Here is an 18,380-nt window from a genome sequence, read left to right as displayed (position 1 = left end):
CACACACACACACAAACAGACGCACACACACACACACACACACACACACACACAAACAGACGCACACACACACACACACACACACACACACACAAACAGACGCACACACACACACATACTTGGCAGGACACATATAGTCCCAGGCTCAGATCATACATCAGTCCACACCTTCTCATTCTCTCTTCATACCAGTGTGTGTGTGTGTGTGTGTGTGTACATGCATTAATATGACCGTCTTGAGAAAGAAGCTGTTTTTTTTTTCTTTCAGTATTCTCTCTCTCTCTCTCTCTCTCTCTCTCTCACTCTCTCTCTCCCCCTCCTCCTTTGGCTCGCTTAGTAGAAGTGAGTTAACGGTGACAGATTGTAAAAACATGATGAAATGACACTGTATATTTTCACTAACACACCTAGTGCTACTGCTGCATTTCGTTTTTGTGGCAAAAAAAATGTTTATAAATATTTTTAAGTAAGTGTAGTTTTAATACATTTTTAAATAAATGTGACAGCCCTGGTGTGTAAGAGGTCTGCCTGAATTGCGTATGGTTTACACTCATCATTCAGTGGGAGACTGTGGGAGAGTATGGAGAAGTGACGGCTCAGACTGCATGTTTGCTATGTGTACATAAATAGCTATATATGAATGTATTTATTCACTTATCTCTCTCTCTCTCTCTCTCTCTCTCTCTCACTGACCCTCTTTCTCACATTGTTTTTTTCTGCAGAGAGGGAAAATCCAGAAAAGGCCTTGTGAGCCTCTGACTCACACACACAGACATGTCTGAATAACACACACACAGCAAGCTGCTGTGTGAATAAGTCTGTGATCAGCAACTGCTGTATAATTAGTACTTGTGTTAGATCAGCCATGCACACACAGAGCGCCTCATACTTATGAGGTGTGTAGACACAATGCCCTTCTGTCAGTGTGTGTGTGTGTGTGTGTGTGTGTGTCCTGTTATTCTCTGCCCCTACTTTACTCAACTCAGCATAGATAAATTTAACTCTGATTTGCTCAAATGAATTCAGATCTAATGAACTCGTCTCACATCCGGTTAACTTACCTCTGCTCCAGTCCAATCCAATCAACTTGGATGGTCTCCGATCCATTAATCTCAAGATCTGCTCAACTTCGATGCACTCAGAATCTACGGATTGATGCAGATCCACTTGAAAGTGCCTTCCCTTTTTTACCATGATAATATGTGTATTATCCTTCTTTTATTTTCTAAAGAATCTGTTATTGCTTTGAGCGCTTCTATGTTCCTGAATGCTGAAAGAATTTGCCTTATTCAGAAGAAGCAGACCAGAACCACACGTGTGTATAGGTCAATGTCAGGGCTGTCATTTTCTGAATTCTCAGTCATTTGTCAATAATATTTGTTTGTAATTGTCTTCTCCCGGATAAGAGCATAGTCGTCAAGGCGTCTGCTCCTCTGGTAACAAAGCTTGTCCTCAGATACCCCCATGTAAAAACGTTTGGGTGCTGTCTAAGAGCTCTCTGTCTGTCTCTCCTCTAATCTCTCTCTCTCTCTCTCTCTCACCTCTCTCTCTGTAATACTTGTGCATGCTCTTGTATTCTCTGTCCTTTTCACCGAGTTGCTTGGCGGCCTCTGTTGGCTGTTTTGCAGTAACGGTGCTGAAGGTTTTCTCCCATTTCCTGTGTAGATGTGAGGACAAAGAGAGGTCTGATCCCATAACCGTCAGTGAGGTCTGTGTCTGTGTTCTATTCTGATGCAGACATAACATCATTTAAATGATTGGGTTTAAGTCTGCATAAAAGCAATGTAAATCCTGAGTCCAAGTGCAGCCTCTGTGTACAGAAGAATTTAAGAGTGTATATAGTTGAAAGTGTGTGTGTCAGCGTGTGTGCTTGCCTGAGTGTCACCGACGGAGTCGGGGTGGGGGTTGCTGTCGGTTGGCTCTGAAGAGGAAGTCTGTGGTTAGACCGTTTTTTCTCCATGTAGCAGTGCTTAAAAAAGCCTGGCTGTCCTTACAGATGTGGAAGCCATTTCAGGGAGTGTGTGTTTGTGTGTGTGTGTGTGTGTGTGTGTGTGTGTGTGTGGGAGGCAGGCCTAAGTTTATGAAGCATGGGATTCAGGCAAGCCTGTCTGAGAGCACGTAAAGAAGACCCCACTTGCCCCAAAGCATGCTGGGAAGGGCTCAGGTTTGGGCTGCTCGTAAATGAAAGCCCTGTGCTGGTCGGCCCCAAAATAGCTCTTGAAAAAAAAAGAAGCAAGAACGCGGGCCTGGGTGTGCATCTAACAGAAAACAAACTTCACATTTGACACCACCTCCTTACTTTTTAATTGTCTGATTTATTGTTATTTATTATTATTTATTATTTATTATGTATTTGTTTACAATAATACAATGATCTTATCTCTGTCAGCCATGAAGCTCTGGATGCTTGCCTGTCAGTGTATGTCTGCATGCAGCAAAATGCTTTAGATTGAAGAGTGTGTGTGTGTGTGTATTACAGTTCTGCCTTTAATTGGCTACATTAATCATTTCCACATGGCTGCTGGCAGCTCCATCTGCCACTGACGTGTGTCCGTCTCAGCTCAGTGGAGAAGTGCACGGTGACACAGGTGGCATGCCTCAACCTTACACTTCCTGCTGCCTTGTGTCTTTTCTTCAACAACACTTTACACCAGTTTTGTCACTGGTGGAGGTGTTTATTGCACATGGCTTCTAATATAATTTCCTGACGCTCCCAGGTTATTAACCTCCCGTGCTTTGGACATTTATTTTAAATGTTCTTTCTGATTTAGTTATTATCATACGTCATACTATTATACGTCACTTTGTTGAGTATTGCATTAGTGTACGCTCTTTTAGCTTTATCCAGAGCTAATATCAATTCATTGATTACCAATGAATCATTTGTGTGTTGAACAGGCTCTCCTCTGTGCATGATAATAGCAACTGAAATGCAGTATTAGTTTTGCCTGTTTAATGTTTAACATGTGTGTCGACTGTTCTTTGGATTACATCTGGACAAAAGGTGCTAAATTACCTTGAAATTCATCAGTAAAACACAGCAGCACATGTTTCTGAGTATGTCTGATTTTTGATGCAGATGCACCTCGTGAAGAAAGTAAACAGAATAATGCTGTAATGCAGAAATGAACTACTTTTCACCAATATGCTGGAACCTGTTCATCACTAGACAGCTTCAGTCTTATAATTTAGTGCCAAATTAGTGGCCCCAAACACACACATACACACACACTGAATCAACTGCAGAATCAGTTGAACATTTGTAAGTAATAAAAGCTCATAATTAGCAGCATAACTCACAACACACTCATGTAATACAGAGGTCTGCTTTCTTAGACCCCACATAGGGAGTTATCTAGACATATTACCTTAACTCATACTACACACATTCCAGCAGTGTGTGTTTGTGTGTGTGTGTGTCTTCTTCCATATTTCTTTGGTCTCTCAACACTGCAGGACGTCCACTAAAAAAAGGTAGTTGAATGAACTTAATTTACACCTAAGCTGAGAAGCAAACCCACAATACTGGGGTTTTACAGCACATACATGACCACTGCACTCTTCTAACTTGCATGTGTTGAGCATTTAAATTTAACACTATGGCTCTAGCTCTGATCAGCAGCAGCGTCCTCGTGAGCTTTCACAGTGTAGCTGGTGTACGTTAAGACTACATGAATCGATCACGCTCACTCTATCATTCAGTCGAGTCATCAGAAACTGGTTAAAATTGGGTTTGGTATAAGAATTGAAATCATGTTATATTGAAAAACATAATTTTTATGTAAACTATATGTAATATTTTTCTTAAATCAGACTGGAGAAATATTTACGCTGTTTTTCAGTACAGCACAGATTTTAAGATTTTATGAAAACTCATGCATGGATTTTTATTGTTGACACCAAAATATGTTGTAGTTTAATAGTGTGTTTTGTTGTCCTATAATGTAAGTATACAAGACAGATTTTTTTTGTTTTTGAATCTAAGAAACCAATTTTAGATTAGAACAAGTTTATTCAAGCAGAGCAATAACATGATGATGGAAAGCATGAGAGAAAAACAAGAGGGTGATCCGTATTTAAGAGACTGTCCTGTTCTTTTTGCTCCATAAGAACTATTTCTCCCTCTCTGCAGGAGAGACCAGGACCTAGCAAGAAATGTAAAATCACACAGACTCAAATTAATGCAATTAAAACAATTATAGATAAAGAGAGAGAGAGAGTGCTTAATGAACTACACACTGTTCTGACATTATAATGTAAACCTCAAGCCATCAAATGAAGCAGCTTTTTACTTTTACGCCCCTAAAATCTGGAACATTATACTACTGTAATTAGACAATGAACAAATATTTACATAATTTTTAGCTTGATTTTTTAGCTTTTTAAATTGTCTTTTATTCTTTTATTATTATTATTATTATTATTATTATTATTATTATTATTATTATTGTATCGTCATTACATGTCTACTTTTGTTGTTGATTTTTATGATTGATTTATTATGATTGATTGAATTGTTTTGACATGTAAAGCACTTTATCACTCCATTATTATTATTATTATTATTATTATTATTATTATTATTCATTTAAGTTATCTTTGTTCCTGTTTCACTATTTAAAGTGATCTAATTTTGTGTAAATTGGTTATCACCTTTGGAACATGGAAGAAGGTTGTTTACATCAATAATCATTAGTTGCAGCTCTAGTTCAAATCCTACTGTTATTTTCATGCAAATTTGTTCGTGGCTGTTTGAGGGAGTAAGAGTTTAAAAATAAGGAGAGACATCCACATTCTAAGACGTTCAGCACGCATATAAACGACTTAAACACATATAAAAGGGGACAGTCTTGTTAATGTTCTACACATTCAGATGATGTATTTCCTGAAAACATTGTAAACAGGAAAAGTGAAAAGCAGCAAGGTTTATCTCAACAAAACTGTCACGAACAAACTGGTGCACAGAGGTGAAGAGGAAGAGGAGAGGTAAGGACAGGCTTGTTTTGGCTGCTTGAATCAAAAGTCTGGCACAACTCAATCCCTCTATATACACACCAGCCCCCACTTCTCTGCCTGACACACACACACACGCACACACACACACACACACGTACACATGCTGCCTTGTCGCTTACTTCTACACTCACCCCAAACTTTTTTTTCTGCATCATATTATTTACCAAATTCAAATAGGATATCAAAACCCTGTTCTAAAGACATCCAGTTTTTTTTTTGTTTTACAGAAAATACATTACGCAAAGTAAGGCTCTCTTTTTTTCTTTCTGTCCCCCACCTTTTTTTGTTTTTTGTTCTTTTTATCCCAATGCTTTGTGTTGTTACTCTAACCCCATGCAAGACAAGCAAGGACTTGTAGCAGTGTAAGCTTCCATGTGGAGGTGCCACATTACCCACAAACTACTGACAACACATCGACTCTTACTACTGAAGAATGAAGAGTCTTTCATGCATATTTTCTTAGTCTTGTTCCTTTTTAAATCCGTATCACTGAGTAGCCAGAGGGAGTAGGATGTAAATACAGACTCTTTTGATTTGGGCTTTTGTGTAGTTCTCTAGTTAACCATAAACTAGTTTAATAGACAGATGAGAGACACACACACACACACATTCTACCTCATCTTTCACATGAACAGAACGCTGTCAAAGTATGCCAGATCCCCAGATTGAACCTTCTCAATCTGTCTGTCATGTAAAACCATGGAGGAAATATTGTTTGGAGAGACCCAGGCAGGTAGATTGGAAAATAACAGCTCTGATAGGAATACTTTAACGTATGTGTTAAATGTATTGCCACTGTTTAAACCTGTTTGGTTGTTACAATGTAAAACATGTTCTTATAGAAGAAACGGCCTGTTACTTTTTGCCGTATTTTGCCCTCGACTACACCCCCCCCCACCCCCACCCAACACACAGATAGATGATAATCTGGATTTAAGAATCAGCGGCAGATGAAAGCAGATGAATTTGATTTCCTCTCAGACTCTCACAGGCTCTTTCTCACTGCTGTACTCGAAACTAGTCACAGTATGAGACTCATCACCCAGGAACTGGAAAGAACAGAGCCTCAGTGATCGCTCGCAGACTGAGGAAATCACTACACGAGCAGACGGCATGGAAACAGCTGGATTGTACATGCCTGCAGCTGGTGACTGGATTATCGGGGCTAAAATCTTGTAATGTACACTGTCCTCTTTTTTCAAACAGTCTCTTACACCTAATCAGACTGATTTAAAGGAACAGATAAAAGGGCATGGTCTGGACAGGGTCCGAGTTTTAGAGACGGCAACAGGAAAACAGGAACTTAGCTGTATTTCTAAGTTTTGATGAAAAACCTTTTATGTAAAAATTGAAGAAGGATGAGAGTTCAGTTGTTTGACTGCAGCTTATCAGTAACATTCTTCTAAGTGATGAAACAGAAAAGAGTTCACAATATTGTTTGGAGATTGTGAGTTCAGATCCCAGACAGCAAAAATTGGTGGTGTTTTTGGGTGGGGGGTGGTTTACTTTCTCATTCCTATCAGTCAGAGTGATTGTAGCCAACCTGTGAGCTCATGCATGCAGAAGATAACATTCACCTTACTCAGAGGATCCACGTGATAGCCTTCTCCCTCTTGGTGTAGCTGTTGTATGGCAAGGGAAATGTAACCTGTGAGTGGGAACTGGTCAAGTCTAAAGAGAGAAAGAGTTTTTCCCCTCATTTGTATATGTTGCTGGCATGCCCCCAATGAAAACTGTGTTTAAGCAGATTGAGTTGTGAATGTTCTCTCTGGCTGGAATTTCGCAAGACTTTTTATGTATGTTATTAATGGCTATAATGGCTGTATGGCTTGGTAGACAGAGCTGTTTGAGTTGGATGAACGTGGAAGAAAAGAGTAAAACGATAGAAGTATTTATGTTAATATCTGTATTCAGCCGTTTTTCCATGTTTTGTCGCCCTTTGTGCTGAACTGCTAGTGATTTTTGTTTCAGGCTTTGGAAGTAATATATTACTGCTGTTTCTTAGAGGCAAATGTTTTAGTCATTTGTCAGCAGTTTGTCAGAAATTTGCACTCTAATTATACAGTACGGTTGCTCTCGGCCGGTTGCGTGTGTGTGAGAGAGAGAGAGAGAGCGAGAGAGTGTGTGGTTGTGTGGGCATTGACCTAAATGTTTGAGTATTCATTTTTCTGAAATGAGGATGCAGTTTCAGGCTTTTGACACCGTGTTCTCACTGATATTTAACTTCTGTCATACTTCCCAGCCTTTACTTTGTGTATGTGTGCGTGTGTGTGTGTGTGTGTGAGAGAGAGAGAGAGAGAGAGTGTGTGTTCTTGGGGATTGTTATGTTATGGACACTATAGAACTGGAGGGACTGTGTTTAAGGACACGTGGGAACAGAAAGAGTGGAAAATAGCAGGCGGGAGAAAAAAGGAGACTTAAAACATAACAAAAACAGAGAGACCGAGTGTATGAGTGGCTTAAAGAGAAAAACATCAACACCACACCACACAGGTGTTTACATTCATAGGTTTCCAGTAATTGCTTTATTCACAGACACATACACACACACACAGTGCTGCCTATTGGAATATTTTTGGGAGGTAGGAGGAAAGTCATGAAGACACATGGTGAACATGTGAAACTCCACACAGACGCTAACCAGAGCTCAGGATTGAACTGGGGACTCAGGGAGGTGAGGCAGGAGCCCTACACACTGCACCACATGCCACAAGTAAAAGTAAAATAAATATTTTTGTGGGCATTTTAAAAAAGAATTAATTTAACTAAGTAATAATATATAATATTAGTTCTAATTATACTAATTGGAGTCATGTCTATGACTCAAACTCACATGCCATTCTGTTGGGAATCCAGTGCCTTGTGAGTGTAGGATCTAAACCAGCTGCTCTATGTTGTGAGTGTATTTAGTAAATAGGAAGTCATTTGGAGTCTTGCCTGTTTTGTAGGCTGTTATATGAGAAAAATCCAGTGTAAAAACAAGTTGTTTTACAAGATTTATATTAGACTCTTGTGATTTTCTGTTCACTCTTTTAATGTGGAGGAAAATTGTTATAATACACAAGCCTCTATTTGCTTAAAGCCTCCATTTGCTTATGTGGCTGAAAAGAACGTGCTGCTTTGCCTGAAAAAAAAAACGTAGCTGCTGTTAAATTGGTGCTTTCTTTCGTAAAGTGAAATAGTTGAATGCATAAGCTCAAGTAATTGATTATTTTGTGTGTTAGTGTACTTCATTACAGAATTAGTCAGAATGCCCATCATGCTGCATATAATAGCAGAATAAAAATAAGAAATAAGTTCTGATATAATGGGGAGTTGTTTTTATGATAAGTTTAATAAACAGGTGAAAATCTGCCCTGTTTTTCCTGAAAGGTAGCTTTGTGCCACAGCTGCCAGTTTCAGTAACACACCTTGCAGGATCAATTGACTGATTTTTATTTTGAAAGCCTTTAAAAAGCTATATCTGCTAGTTTTAGGAGATTGTGTTAAATATCACATTGTAAGGCTGGACTGCTGGACAATGATAATTGATTGGACACCAAGAAGAATTCTAAACTCAGGGAAACTGCTGTTATCTTGTGCTACAAAGTGGGATTTAACTGGCATTTTGACTTCCGTTTGTTTATACAATCAATGTTTTCAATAAGTGAGCGACATAAAACTGTGTCTTTTTCGATTTTTGACAGACAATGATGCATGATGCGCTTAGGGAGCACTCAGAAGAGGAAGGATACGCTTTAAAGACATGATTAGTTGCTGACAAATTGGAGGACACTGTGAGAATAAAATAATAACTTCAGCTAAACACTGGTTAATATTAACATTAACAGCTGCTTTCTGGAACAGTATTAAAAGAACTTCTTTCATCCAGCCTTCTTTGCAGAACACTCATTGCTGCCTGCATCCTCAACTGATCTCTCATCCATCTTTGCTTTTGCAAACATGATTGCAGAAACTTCTGTATGTGTGTTTATTTTGTTTATTTTCATGAGAAGATGGGATTTTCTGATCAGTTGGGTGACTGTGAGAATCATCTGTGCTTGCTCATGTCGTGTACGCATGTTGACAACACAACAGATGGCAAGCTTGAAATATGGTTTAGTGTGAGCAGTACAGAGATTCTGAGGATTTGAAAACGCTTGCCATTACAGAATAACAGGATGGTGAGTTGTGGTATCATATGCTGCACAAGAGGAGTCTAAGAAAATGAAAAATTTGTTAATTCAAAATAGAATAGTGTGAAATGTTTATACACACTCTTATAGATGCTCCAGGAAGGGCAGTAGGTAAGTAGCTAGGCCACTGTGGTAAATGTAGATAAATTTGTGTTGGATCTATTTGTTTTATTTATAGTTTACATGTATAGAACTAGACACTGTATATGACTTCATGCTGAAATGTCATGTTGGAAGTGTTTTCACTGATTTTTAGTACCAGTTGTAGACAGGGAATTACATGTTGCAATTTCACTTTAAATACAGCATTAGGAGTGGAGGAGGACACGAGTCCCTGAGTTTCAGTAACAACTGAAATACTCTAGACTAAAGAAATGCACTCACTAGTCTATTCCAGTAGCTGGCACAGTACTGTTACACGACAAAAGCAGTAGTATATGGCCACGCTGCTAGCGGAAAACCAAGTATGGTGTGGATTTGACTAGAGAAGATTGAGCTAAACTGTGTGTCAGGTACGATACAGATGCAGGTTTGTTGAAAACACAAGTAGAAAGGAATCCAAAAGACAATTCCAAAACACGTAATAAACAAAAAGTGCAAAAGGTCAGATGATTGGCAAACAGACTAAACTGGACAAACACTAGAATCAACATTAGACACCAGACTGCAGTCAAAATCAGAGAAGCAAACTGCAGCAGGGCTTGGAATCATCTGGTAAAGTGTGCTATGAGCGAGACAACACTGTGATTGAATGAAAGTCCAGTCTGCTTAAAAAGGTGTGTGTGATTGAATACAGATCTGCTAGTTAGATGTCCAGTGATTGTGAGATGGGGAATAAATCATGACTGCTTTGCAGTTTGTTTGGCTGCTGGGAAATGGAATCCAATGTGGAAGTGGTTGGCAGTGATGGGGAATTCTGGGTGTTTGTGGTGCAACCTCATAGCCATATTCAGTAAAAGCCAAGATTGGAGATGAATGGGAGAGGCTAGAATATTTTGTTATCATTGAGCAAGTTCAGTTTTTCACCTACAGTGATGATTGTAATGTAGCTGTTGTAACTAACAATGGAATAATTTTTTTTATTAGATAAATTATTTTTTATAGGCTTCCATCATATTTGCATTACAATCTAGCACCATTCTATTCCAAGATGAGCAACATCTACCTTTAAATGTGAATTGAAGATATAGTTTCTACTAACCTCTCACATTTTGTGTTCTGGGGCTGGATCACTCCACACACAACAATGCTACAACCTTCCCCATTAATAGCCTATATGAGAATTAAACACAAATATCCAAACAAATTCATCCTTCCACCTATTCATCCATTTTCTGTATTACTTTTCCTACACTGAATAGCAGGGAGTCTAAAATCTATCCCAGGTTATCCAATGCACAAGGTGGGGGACACCATGAACATGAAGCCAACCCATCACAGGGCACAATCACACACATACCCATTCATACACTGCAGACAATTTAGAGATGACAGTCAGCTTATAACACTGTCTTTGGGCTGGGGAAGAAAACCAGAGTACCTGAAGGAAAGGATTCAAACCCAAATCTGGATATAACCATGCAAATCACTAAGCCACCATGCCCCCCATTCCATCCAGATATAGACATACACCCATCAATATACACCCTACACCCTATACATTTAGGGTCCAACAGAAAAACAAACACTGTGTGAAATTCTAAATCTTTGCTGCTTGTTTGTTCTGGTTTCTAGTAGTCTTCCATAACCGGTCTGAATCAGTGTCATTTGCAGACATCAATTACACATACTTTCTGACTATGACACAAGTTAGGAAAAACCACACAGGAAGATGGTGGGAGCAAAGCTAATGCCTGCAGCACAGTGCCAGCTGCTCCTGCTAATGCACTGGCAGTGCCAGCTACTCCTGCAAGCTATTGACAGGAATGTCAGCTTTCTCTCTGCCATGAAAGCCTACAAGAAAAATGTGAAGAACAGTAAAGAAAGTAAAGTACAAAATGCAAAAAAGACAGAAAAAAATCATTAAATAAATCATTTCTTTTCATCAGCACCCTATAGATCATAACAGCACAGAGTCTCCTCAGTAATGTCTACTACCACTTGTAGAGGTATATTGGTTCATTCATCCATGCAGAATATTTTACACTGAATTATGTGCTAAATTTGTGCATGTGGGCTTTATGTTTCTGTTTTTTTAAACATTTACGTGTTATTTTAGCTCACCATCTTGTTGAAAACTAGTAATAATATACCAGTCTGCACAAGTGACACTGAACCACCATTCACTAAACAGCCCTCAAGCATCACTGATCGTCTTTCACACTGTACAGGTGCTGTTCTTTGTACGCAGACAAACATGTTTGCTACAGAAGCACATAAATTTACATCGGATCGGTCTGATACAGAGAACATTAAAATAGTTGGGTTCTGGCACAATGCTGTTAACCGTCTCTGCTTCAGGTGTGTGGTATGACAAGGCTGACTCTGCTCCTGCCCCTTACCATAAAACCTTACCTTCTGACCATAAAACATTATGCCAGTTGTTCAAATGCCACAAGGTGAGGTTCAGCTCTCAGGAAAGACTTCTTTCTTACATTGTTTCCAGGCAACTTGTTCCAAATCAACTACAACTGAATCAATAATCAGCAGTTTTGCCAAAAATTCTATAACAGCATGGCTCAATTTTTTATATTTTTGTAATATAAATCTATATTTATGTTGCATTACATTAATGACTTTAAATATTCAAATGTATGTCCTATGCACAAAACTTTTCCCGGACATATAACTGTTGACCTGGTAAAGCTTTCTTGTTTGTTTAACTATCAGTGCTCTTCACTGTGCATTGTCACTATACCTGCCTGTCTCTTCGTGTATGATTCCTTGCTTATTTGGCCCTTTTGTGGTCATTATTTCACTTAGAGGAAAAACAGGATATCATTTCCTCGCAGCTGAAGCACATAGAGTAAAGGAGGAGAAAGAGATAGAGATAAAACACTGTAGTATTGATGTCTAGTGATAGACAAAGCTTGTGTTGTTTGCGTTTCTGGGAAAAGCATGTTGACTGGCAGAGACGTGTTCATTGACCATCCACACACTGCTGTGTGATTTGGGTTTCAGCAGCTCTATGTTTCTGCAGACTTTATACCGCTGTGTTGGAGCTTCTGTCTTCATTTATGGTTTTGGGTGTCCATGGTTTTGGTTGGCAGTGTCTATGCAAAAGCTTGCATATGTATATATATATATATATATATATATATATATATATATATATATATATATATATATATATATATATATACACTATATTGCCAAAAGTATTCGCTCACCTGCCTTGACTCGCATATGAACTTAAGTGACATCCCATTCCTAATCCATAGGGTTCAGTATGACGTCGGTCCACCCTTTGCAGCTATAACAGCTTCAACTCTTCTGGGAAGGCTGTCCACAAGGTTTAGGAGTGTGTTTATGGGAATTTTTGACCATTCTTCCAGAAGCGCATTTGTGAGGTCACACACTGATGTTGGATGAGAAGGCCTGGCTCTCAGTCTCCGCTCTAATTCATCCCAAAGGTGTTCTATTGGGTTGAGGTCAGGACTCTGTGCAGGCCAGTCAAGTTCATCCACACCAGACTCTGTCATCCACGTCTTTATGGACCTTGCTTTGGTCACTGGTGCACAGTCATGTTGGAAGAGGAAGGGGCCAGCTCCAAACTGTTCCCACAAAGTTGGGAGCATGGAATTGTCCAAAATGTCTTGGTATGCTGAAGCATTCAGAGTTCCTTTCACTGGAACTAAGGGGTCAAGCCCAGCTCCTGAAAAACAACCCCACACCATAATCCCCCCTCCACCAAACTTTACACTTGGCACAATGCAGTCAGACAAGTACCGTTCTCCTGGCAACCGCCAAACCCAGACTCGTCCATCAGATTGCCAGATGGAGAAGCGCGATTCGTCACTCCAGAGAACACGTCTCCACTGCTCTAGAGTCCAGTGGCGGCATGCTTTACACCACTGCATCCGACGCTTTGCATTGCACTTGGTGATGTATGGCTTGGATGCAGCTGCTCGGCCATGGAAACCCATTCCATGAAGCTCTCTGCGCACTGTTCTTGAGCTAATCTGAAGGCCACATGAAGTTTGGAGGTCTGTAGCGATTGACTCTACAGAAAGTCGGCGACCTCTTCGCACTATGCGCCTCAGCATCCGCTGACCCCGCTCCGTCAGTTTACGTGGCCTACCACTTCGTGGCTGAGTTGCTGTCGTTCCCAAACACTTCCACGTTCTTATAATACAGCTGACAGTTGACTGTGGAATATTTAGGAGCGAGGAAATTTCACGACTGGATTTGTTGCACAGGTGGCATCCTATCACAGTTCCACGCTGGAATTCACTGAGCTCCTGAGAGCGACCCATTCTTTCACAAATGTTTGGAAAAACAGTCTGCATGCCTAGGTGCTTGATTTTATACACTTGTGGCCATGGAAGTGATTGGAACACCTGATTCTGATTATTTGGATGGGTGAGCGAATACTTTTGGCAATATAGTGTATGTATATATATATATATATATATATATATATATATATATATATATATATATATATATCGTGTGTGTGTGGGGGGGGGTCTTTTGGGTTGGTGAGTCAGTGGGTGGCTGCCAGTGTATGTGGGTGTGGGTGCGTGTTTATGGCTTCACTCATGCTCCATTTTGCTACAGAAACAAACAGCAGTCCTGGACTGATAGACTGCACACTTTTGTCTCAGCTTGAATTTTGAGATGTGATACTCCTGTGGCTTAAAGCCAACTTTAAACCCACAGCACACACCCTATTTCTCTCCCTGTCTTTGCCTACGGTCTCTCTGCATGCTTCTCACCTACATCTTCTCCATAACATGTCTTGCATATTTACACAAGACCCCTCTCTCTCTCTCTCTCTCTCTCTCTCTCTCACACACACACACACTCACACACATGGATGTAATCATGTACTCGGTGTGCCATTGCCCCTGATCAGTATAAATAAATTCAGACTTGGCTTTGCTCATGTCTGCTAAGAGAGCATCAGTGTAGTCTTTCCTGATGCTACGCTAGCCTCTAAAAATAAACAATTTCATCACAGGAAGTTAACGACAGAGCATGATGCTAGGGGCAAATGAAAAAAAAAATTGTGGATTACGTATATATGCACTTTACAGCATACACTCATATTTACTTTGTCGAAGCTGTTAAGACTGAGCCACATGTTTTACAATTCAAATAGACCATTGTCTGTCAGGACATGATGCAGTGAGACATTTTCATTTGTGGGTGTTATCATAGAGTTGGTTTTGGAATTAGGGCGGAACATTCGTTGGGAACATTTTTGTATAATCATTTATTCCCCTGAATTTTAAGTCAAATTTCAGTTCCTATGCAAAAAAGACAGTCACTCATTTCACCATGTGTCGGTTCTGTGTTTGGTTGTATGGTTGGCTGATTTTTTTTAAAAATGTATGGCCTCAAGTTATACCATGACTATAGAGATTATAATGTCTTGGTCACATCAGTGCATTGTTTTTAACAGTTCATGTGTATGTATTTTGCCTGTGGGAAATTGCGTTGCATATATTTATTACAACCACATCGTGTCTTTGTGTGTGTGCACAGGTGTACCTGAAGGCACCTATGATCTTAAATGGAGTTTGTGTCATTTGGAGAGGCTGGATTGATCTGCAGCGTCTGGATGGGATGGGCTGTTTGGAATATGATGATGAACGAGCACAGGTATAACCAGAAAATATAGGACAGCATATAATATGCAACAGTGTCTTACTTGAGTAAAGATATTTCTCCTGCATATTTTTCATATGCATCTTTGTGTGTGTGCGTGTCTGTGTGTGTGTGTGAAGCATGAGGATGCTCTTGCTCAGGCTGCATTTGAGGAGGCTCGCAGGAGGACTCGTGATTTTGAGGACCGGGATCGTTCACACCGTGAAGACCTCGAGGTGAGTGTATACGTACGTGTGTGTGCTAGTGGTGAATGTGTATATTTTTTTTGCAGCCAGGTTAGTGCATGCATTCACAAAAGCATATTCTGTATATTTAGAATTGTGGTGGGACAAAAAGTAACCCCGTCTGTGTGTATGAATGTGTATGTGTATGTGTATGTGATCTTTCTGTGTCCAATTCCTTGCTGTATTTTCTATTGTCCTGCAGGTAAACTTATTTTGCTAGCATTTTCATTACAGCCACTAACATAATGTATGATGCTTAAAACTAATTGTTACTTCCGTAATTAACTTATTATTATATAAATTAGTATAATGCAAAAATGCAAGTTATAACTAAGGGTGTGTGTGTGTGTGTGTGTGTGTGTGTGTGTGTGCGCAATACATGTGCTTTACTTGTTGACTCGTGGCTCAGTGCATGCAGAATCTTTGCTTAGTACAGAATCATTCTGAAGTCGATCCAAACTGCGCTCCTAAGATGAAAACCAAATTGTGTTTTTTAGGACCCTGTGGCATCAAAAATCTGGGACTGATGGCATTCACGGACCAGGGTCTGTCTCTTCTGCTTCTCTCTATCCCTGTGTAATGCACTAAACCATGTCTGTGCCTGTAAGTGTGTGTGTGTGTGCGCGTGTGTATATGTGCATGCATGTGTGTGTGTGTGTGTTGTGTGACAGCAAGAGACTTCATTGGTTTGTCTTTTGTGAAAGTGGTCTATTAGAGCATGTGCATGCATTATAGCAGCTTGATCTGTGTATTCATGCTTAGTATGTGTTTCTGCACCTTCTGTTTTATATTAAACTCCAAAACCTCAGTCATGATCCATATTCATCCTGTCTATCTAATGTTGTACACAGAGAGGAGTTTTATCAGTTTAATCACTATTAATGCCATAAACCAATCCAAATGACACAGAATAGAGATTAAATTAGGAAAGCTAAATCTTTGTGTAATTTGTTAGCTGCTCATTCTCAGATATTAATATAGCTCTAAATGAGTGATTTATTAAAAAGGGGGGAATTTTTGAGACTATTGCTAGTCTTAACTCATAGACAGTGCTAGTATTAACTGTAAGCCATAAACATGTGTTGTGCTGTAATGGCTGTGGATATTATTTTCAACTTTATTTCCTCACTGTACCTTATAACATCCAAGCATAGAAAAATAGTCATATTTCTGAAAAATAATAATAAAGAAAAACAAGAAACACGTTTTGCTTTAATTAAGCCTTGCATCTCTTTCTGTACCAACATTGCACATGTAGACTGAGCAGAATTTGCTCATTGTTGCTGACAGAGCTGTTCATACTCAATCAAATTGGAAGGTCACTGCACTCTTCAAGACATTCTACAGATTTCCAGTAGGGTTCAAGTCCATGCTTTGACTAGGCCATGCAACGACATTCATATTTTCCTTCAGGCACTATATGGTGAATCTGATTGTGTGCCTCAGGTCTTTGTCCAAAAGTGCCTTTTGACTTTCTGGCAGTGGGCAGCTTTTTTTTTAATCAAGAATGAATCAAGTGCTCCTTTCCCTGCTGAAGAGAGAAACCGTCACAACTGTCACAATCACCATGCTTTAATGTAGACATGGTGTTGTTTGGATACCATTTGGTGTCGAGACGAAAAAAATTTTTCTTCAAATCTGACTATGCCGCCTTTTCCACTTGAGCTCAGAAATTTAAGGTTCTTTTAGGCAAAGCTCAAACAAGAGTTCATTTTTTCTTTTCTTGAGAATTGACTTCTTTTCTTTCAACCCTCCTATACCAGCCAAATTTGTGGAACACTTGATATTATCACATCCACACAGTGACCCCTCTTTGCCATAAAGTCTTGTAACTCCTTGTTGCCCTTTAGCTCTTGGTAGCTTATCCGAGCAGTTTCCTGATCCCTCGGCCATCCAGTTCAGGGGGGACAGCCTGATCCAAGCAGGGTATTGGTGGTACCACAAAACTTCTACTTCATAATTATGGATTAAACTGTGCTACTAGGTATGCATAAAGCCTTTGAGACCTTTTTGTACCTGACTTGTGCCTTTGTGCCTTAAACTCTCAGGTCTTTTGAAAGTACCCTGCACCCATAGTGCATTGTTTGCTGTGAAATGCACTACCAAGGAATAGCTGCTTTTATTCTGAGCCAGTCAAAATCATTACAGTTGTTCGTAGGCAGAAACCAGTTGCCTTAGTGTGTGATTTTATAAGTGATGATATAAATCCCTTTATCAAAAGAAGGTTAAACACATTCTTATGCTTGGATGTTGTAAGGTACAATGGGTAAATAAAGGATAATTCTTGTTTATCTTTTTTCAATTCAGACTTTTAAAAAATCTGATTCTTTTCTATATGTACCTTAATGTAAGTGATAATGAGTTTGGCCTTTTCTGATTAAATCATTTCTAACATTTCACAGTTCACTTAACATTAAATAATTATTGTTTGTTGATTAGCCTAAACCCTTTTCTTAGTTTGATCTAAAATGTACGTTATTTAATATGGTGCCAAACAAAGTTATTAAAATATCAGGGGTGTAAAATGGCAGTGTGTATATAATAATATATTCTGCTGTCATGTTGGAAAGTCCTCTGAGAGTTCCCACATGGTGGGGCCAATCCTTCTAGTGAACAATCAATCTTATTATATCATTTTTAATGCATTTTTAGTGGGGATGAAAATAAATTTCATCCCTGACAGCAAAGGCAATCCATAATGTCTGTACCCCTTTAATTACACTTTAATAAACACTTTCTCCTGCTACTGGCCTAATAACATCTTTGAATCTTGAAGGTTCTTTTGAGACTGTGGCTCTGGAGTTTATCTCTTCTGTCCAGCACCCTATCCCAATTTATTTATACTGACTAAGGGAATAATTGTTCAAATCTGGCCAGGATTCTCATCTGACATGCAGCCCTCTATTTTGAGCAGAAATGGCTGCTGAAATGACAGGGCAGGGGTGGCATGCCATTATCTGAGGAAGAAGGCGAGGTTTGCCTTGCAAATGAGAACATATGTTGTTTAGCGTGAAAAGAGTCAGCATGGAAATGACTGAGATGTTGAGTGTGTGTGTGTGTGTGACAGAGACTCACTTTTCTGTCTGCATGTGTAATATTTACAGCATTGTGTGCAAGTGAAAGCGTACGAGTGTGTGGTCCCACCACAGAGATGTATGAATTGGGGGGATGGGGGTAAGAGTTTAATGGCCTT

The 18,380-nt window shown here is 39.4% G+C and overlaps 1 protein-coding gene across 2 annotated transcripts in view; it reads left to right on the top strand.

Moving 5' to 3' along the window:
• cbfb (core-binding factor subunit beta) overlaps positions 1–18,380 on the top strand; it is a 40,178-nt gene that overhangs the window by 17,160 nt on the left and 4,638 nt on the right. The window contains exons 4-6 of one of the 2 annotated variants that reach the window (XM_058387981.1): positions 14,841–14,957; positions 15,083–15,178; positions 15,685–15,732. In XM_058387981.1, coding sequence (XP_058243964.1) covers positions 14,841–14,957; positions 15,083–15,178; positions 15,685–15,714 — 243 coding nt within the window. In that variant the 3' untranslated portion in view covers positions 15,715–15,732. The remainder of the gene's footprint in view (positions 1–14,840; positions 14,958–15,082; positions 15,179–15,684; positions 15,733–18,380) is intronic. The other variant, XM_058387980.1, reaches the window with a different exon arrangement.

This window comes from Hemibagrus wyckioides, linkage group LG04 (genome assembly GCF_019097595.1).
Source record: "Hemibagrus wyckioides isolate EC202008001 linkage group LG04, SWU_Hwy_1.0, whole genome shotgun sequence".
Lineage (NCBI taxonomy): Eukaryota > Metazoa > Chordata > Actinopteri > Siluriformes > Bagridae > Hemibagrus > Hemibagrus wyckioides.
Note: the sequence above shows the minus strand (reverse complement) of the source record. Positions and strands in the feature narration are given on the sequence as shown.